The sequence below is a fragment of the Condylura cristata genome, unplaced genomic scaffold (genome assembly GCF_000260355.1).
Source record: "Condylura cristata isolate star-nosed mole 26May11 unplaced genomic scaffold, ConCri1.0 scaffold00010, whole genome shotgun sequence".
Taxonomy (NCBI): Eukaryota; Metazoa; Chordata; class Mammalia; order Eulipotyphla; family Talpidae; genus Condylura; species Condylura cristata.
The window spans coordinates 57,868,895-57,874,504 of record NW_004567111.1 but is presented as its reverse complement, the minus strand read 5'-3'; the positions used below and the strand labels follow the sequence as shown (position 1 = coordinate 57,874,504).

General features: G+C 30.5%; 1 protein-coding gene across 4 annotated transcripts in view; it reads left to right on the top strand.

The window, feature by feature from the left end:
• The window catches only part of ZMYM2 (zinc finger, MYM-type 2), a 133,525-nt gene extending 129,118 nt beyond the window's left edge, over window positions 1–4,407 (top strand). For all 4 annotated transcript variants that reach the window (XM_012723330.1, XM_012723329.1, XM_012723331.1 and 1 more), the window contains 4 exons: window positions 776–890; window positions 1,525–1,776; window positions 2,236–2,356; window positions 3,732–4,407. In XM_012723330.1, the coding sequence (XP_012578784.1) occupies window positions 776–890; window positions 1,525–1,776; window positions 2,236–2,356; window positions 3,732–3,924 (681 nt within the window). In that variant the 3' untranslated portion in view covers window positions 3,925–4,407. The remainder of the gene's footprint in view (window positions 1–775; window positions 891–1,524; window positions 1,777–2,235; window positions 2,357–3,731) is intronic.
• Window positions 4,408–5,610: the final 1,203 nt, after the last annotated feature.

The following is a 5,610-nucleotide window of genomic DNA, read 5'->3' as shown; positions in this document are numbered from 1 at the left end:
ATGTTTTTCCAATTGTAAATAAAGCAGCAATAAACATGGGGGTACAAGTATCTTTTTCAATCAGTGTTTGGACATGTCCTTTATTTTAAGAAATCTTTCTTTATAATAGTAGTAGGCGGAATTTGACTCAAGAACTAGCTAACTGTAGTTTAAACTCTTAACACAACTGTGTACTCCCATTTCTGTCTCCCATTCTTTGTGCCATTATCATACATTTTATGTTTGTGTTCTTTTATTTAAAAATCCCATTAGAGATAAGACTTTACAATTTTTAGTGCTAAACTACTAATAACCTTCACTGTTAAAGTTGTCATGGTAAATTATTAGATTAATGAATTTATCCTGGTTTATAGGAATGTTAAGCATAGAAAGAGACTAATCAAAAAAAGCATCCTAACCAAAAGAGATACATCTGCCATGTAAGATTTAACCTTATCTTTACCATTTAGATTTTTTTCTCTAATCATTAGTATATAAGTTCTTTTTTAACTTTGATTCTTCATATATTATATTAATGGAACTTGAAGCCAGATATCCTGATCTTTGTCTGACAAACTGGAGATTCTCATCTAATTCTTATGTTCTGGATTTTGGGTGTGTATTTCATTTTGAGTTTTAAGCAACAGAACTATGGTGACTTAATATTCCTGGGTATATAGAGAAAGCCAGTTCTTAGACCTGAGCTTTGTTGATTTTTTTTCCTAAAGAAATAGTCAGTATAAGTAATTTAATTACTATTTATAATTAGTCAAATTTTTACTTTTTTTTTTTGTAGTACTTATGTGGTAGTAATCGAAAAGACAACATATTTATTGATCCAGGATACCAGACATTTGAACAAGAATTGAATAAAATACTCCGAAGTTGGCAACCAAGCATACTTCCAGATGGTAATGCTCTTTTACATAGGTGTTGCTAACTTATTTTTATGGAAAGAATATTAAAATTATTAGGAAATATTTCAATAAGCATAGTACTTATTCATGCTCTTTTGTTGAATTAGAAATGCAATTGATAACTCATTTATGAAGAACTTTGTAATAAATGTGATCTACTATCTCTGGAGTGAGACACTGGATATTTATTTCCTAAGACCTCTAGTGGAGATTTCTAATGTAAATTTCTCTTAAATGTAATTTCTCTTAAATGTAAATTTCTGCTTAAAGTGTGTGAGAAAATGTTTGGGTATGAAAATTATCATCTAATTTTTTCAGGAATCCTACAGATTTAAATTTCGTTGTGTACTGAGAAATGTTCTTGTCCTTGTCCAGTGGAAGAACAGAAATAAATATCTAGTCTCTTAGACCAGAAATGCTATTTCTCTAGTCTGGTGTGTTCTCTAGCCTCTCTTTTGTTAATAGGTAATTCTGCATAAGTAATTCTGCATAAGTAATTCAGAAATCCAGTTGCCCTGGTGTGAGTGGAGAATTGAAATAAGTTTGTTCGTGAGTTAACTTTATTTCTAGATGGTTAAATGAAAACTATTGTACTATTTTTGATTTAAAATATTTTTCTCTGTTTAAGGGTCAATATTTTCTCGAGTTGAAGAAGATTATCTCTGGAGGATAAAACAATTAGGATCACACTCTCCAATAGCTCTTCTGAATACCCTGTTCTACTTTAACACTAAGTATTTTGGCCTGAAAACAGTGGAACAACACTTAAGACTTTCCTTTGGCACTGTGTTTAGGCATTGGAAAAAAAATCCTTTAACAATGGAAAATAAAGCATGTCTTCGATATCAAGTGTCTTCCTTATGTGGAACAGATACTGAAGGTAGTACTTAACAGATTCTCATTTTGGCATGATCTATGACAGCTAACCAAATTTTACCTTAGTAAAAGACCACATTTTTTTAAATAGTTTATTTTTACATCATTTTGTACATTTTTTTTCCCATCTCAGTTGTAATCCCCATGTGTTTCCCATCACCAAGTCACCCATGTGCCATTACCACAGTCCAGTGCACTTCCCTCACCCACCATTTTTGATCCCATTCCCCACACCAGAATCATTTTTTAAGAACCTGAGGAGTGCATTTTCATAAAATAAAATGGCCTGTATCTTGTTAAAACATTTGAATTCATTTTGTTTGAAAATTTTTAAATTTCTAGAAGCTGTAGAACTCTGAAGGATAATTCACTCCCATTCTTTGGTATTACAAATGATAGGCATGAGTAGAGTGAATAGTATCTTATCTCAAGATACTAACGTATGTAATTTTCATTTTCTAAGATAAAATTACTACTGGGAAAAGAAAACACGAGGATGATGAGCCAGTATTTGAACAAATTGAAAACACAGCCAATCCTTCTAGATGTCCTGTGAAAATGTTTGAATGCTACTTGTCTAAAAGGTAAGTATTAATAATAAATAATTTTTAAAATGTTAGACTAACTTAGTTGGCTTTAATTTAACATTGCCAGGAGATAACATTTTTTTAGGGATCATTTTTTAGATTTCTCTCCCCACTTATTGTCTGAGTTCATTCAGCTTTTTGGGGCCATTATATAATATTTCATATTATAATAAAATATTTCATATTTTTTAAGTTTGAAGCCTATGTTAAATAACTCCATCACTCGTGAGTTACTAATGAAATTACTATTACCATTGATGTCTTTTAAATTTAAGTAGTTCCAGTGATTGAATGGCAAGGGGCACAAACCTTTTATATAAGGATAAATAGTACAAGTTTTAGACTTTTTGTATATATTTAGAATCACTGTCCAAATTACTCAGTTCTGTTGAAACCAGAAAGCAACCATGTACTATAATGAGCATGGCTGTGTGACAGTAAAATTTTATAAAAATAAGTGATGGACAGTGGTTTGCCAACTCTGATCTGATGAAATGTATCTTAAAGTGAGAATGATAGAAGGAGTTGAAAAATGAAGTATTTACAGTTAAGAGAAAACAGTACTTTAGTAAGGTCTAAGATATTATAATGTTCTAAAAATACTTTACATTTCAATGTCTATAAACTGCCTTTACCACAACCTGAAACCAGCATTTAAAAAAATTATAGCATGAAATGTGTAGAGGCCATAGATTATTTTATGCTTGTCTATTATTAATTTTTCAAAAGGTTAGCATACACTCAATGAATTTTCTGAGGTAAAGTTGTATACATTATAGTATGCATTAGCTCTCAAAAATGATGATATAATACTTCCTACAGTGGTTTGGGAGGCCCTATTTGACTACAACAGTTATCAGGATCTTCCAGTGGTAGTAATTGTCAGTTGAAATTCCTATTAGTATTATTTTTTGTGATATTTAAAAAATGTTAAGTTCCTATTGTGTAATGCTATTAAATATTTTTATTTTATGTGCTAATGTGTTTTATCAAGCATAGCACAATCGTTTATCTCTTAAGCTGGTATACTTACAGTTGATGCATACTTAAAATTACTTGTTTAGTGGTAACATTAAAATAATAATTAAAATATTTAATATTGAATAAAATGTTTTAATAATAATAATGATTAAATATTTCTTGATTGTATCCTGTATTCAGCGAAATGCAAAGCTTAAATTTTGATCGGGAAAATACCATTGTCACAGAAATTTCAGAATATCCTAACAGAATGTTTAATGTAGGCAATGAGGTATGTGGTCTGGCCACATATTATTTATTGTTAGTTGTAGTGTAGTTTTTGAAAGAAGAAAATTTGTGGGGAATTTTGTTGTATATACATGAAATTGATTCTCTGTCCTTTCTCCCAAAGTCCACAGAATCTTAATCAGAGAATGGATGTTTTTTATTTGCAACCAGAATGCTCTAGTTCTACAGATAGCCCTATCTGGTACACATCTACATCACTGGACCGAAACACCTTGGAGAATATGCTTGTACGGGTTCTTTTAGTAAAAGATATTTATGATAAAGACAATTATGAACTGGATGAAGACACAGACTAAAAAGGAACATTTCAGAAGCAAGCGGGATAAAACAGCATTAGATAGTCATGCTGCTAGGTCTTTATTATGGAAAACATTTCAAGTTTACTCCTTCTGTTTTGATTTTTGTAGCAGTGTACCCACACTGGGTATTACCCATGTAAATAATCTGTGAGTGAAAGTTGCCATTATTCTATGTAGTGGTTTTAGAATACTTAACAAATACGTTCAAATTCTTTTTTTATTATTATTTATTTGAACATTAGGTATGTTTGTAACTTTTTACATTACAAAATATGAATGAGAATGTGCCATGTATAATTTTTTTCTTGTAGTAAGAAGAAGCATCCATATTGCACAACTCTACTGTTGCAAAGCTTCCTTGAAAGGGAGCTCCTTTACTGGATTCTTGACCAGATGGTTGTGTATGGGTAGCACTACTAAAAGTTTAGAACTTGCAGTGTCTTTCAGAATTTTTAAAATAAACTGTAAACTAATAGGCTGGGTTTTTTTGGTTTTGTTTTTGGGGGGATGGGGTGGTGGCTTATTTTGTTTTAGGTTTTAGTTACTGAAGCCTTACAAGGTTTTATAGAGAGATACCATCTTCTGTACCAAAAATAGACAAGAGAATGCTGTCAATATTGGTGTACTGTAATGTGAATCTATACTGGTAAAAATAACTTTTTATTCCCCTTATTAAAACCTTAGTGTCCTTTTCTCATTTGTGGCTTTCTGCATCATCCCAATCATATATATATCTATCTACCTATGTGTGTGTGTATATGTATACATACATGCACATATGCACATACACATATAATAATTATAAGTTCAAAACAAGATCGAGACATTTTCCTTATAAAAATGTCTGATGAAAACATAAAATTTTGTTTTCTATGCCAATCATAAGCAACAAATTCTTTTTATATATAGAAGTTGATTTTCCTCCCTCCCCCCATTAATGATATAGATCATGTTACATCATCGTAGTAGTATTTTTAATCTTACTAATTTTATTTAGTTCTTGTGTTTGCCCTCAAATATGCTAATGATTACATTAGAGAAAAAATATTTTTAGAAATGCCACTTCTGAGATAGTTATAGAATCAAGGTAGTTTAAATAAGGTGGTGTCACATTTTACTATTAAGATTACCAGTGTAGTAATTCTGGTAGTTGGGATGATTGAAGAATAGAGAAAGTAATTGATGAATAAAGTATATATCTTAGAAGAAATCATATGTGACATTAGGCTCTTTGGCTTTTAAAATTTAATTACTTCTTATAGAAGGTTTTGCATTAAAAAAAAACTTCATGCTTCTGTTTTTATCCATTCAGACCTTTTCTTTTAGAATGAGGAATATTTACTTAAAATCCTATTTTCTAAAGACCGAGCAAAGTGTTAGTTGCAAATTATAAAAAAAAAAATCCTAAGACTGACTTAACATAGCATATGTGTGACATTTTTTTCTTCTAGTTCCTAAACCAACACAGTAACAGCTTTGTTTTTTAATAGTTTGGGGGAAATTGGGCTATTTTCCATAGTGGTTAGGCATGGTCTACACATCCCTTTTTTCCCCCCTTACTTAGCATAAATGTTAGCATTCAAAAACATTTTTCTCAGTGATGATTTGAAAAATTTCTCAAGAGTAATTACTATATACTTAAGTAAGCAGTAATTCTCAGAAATATTTTTGGCATAAAAATTC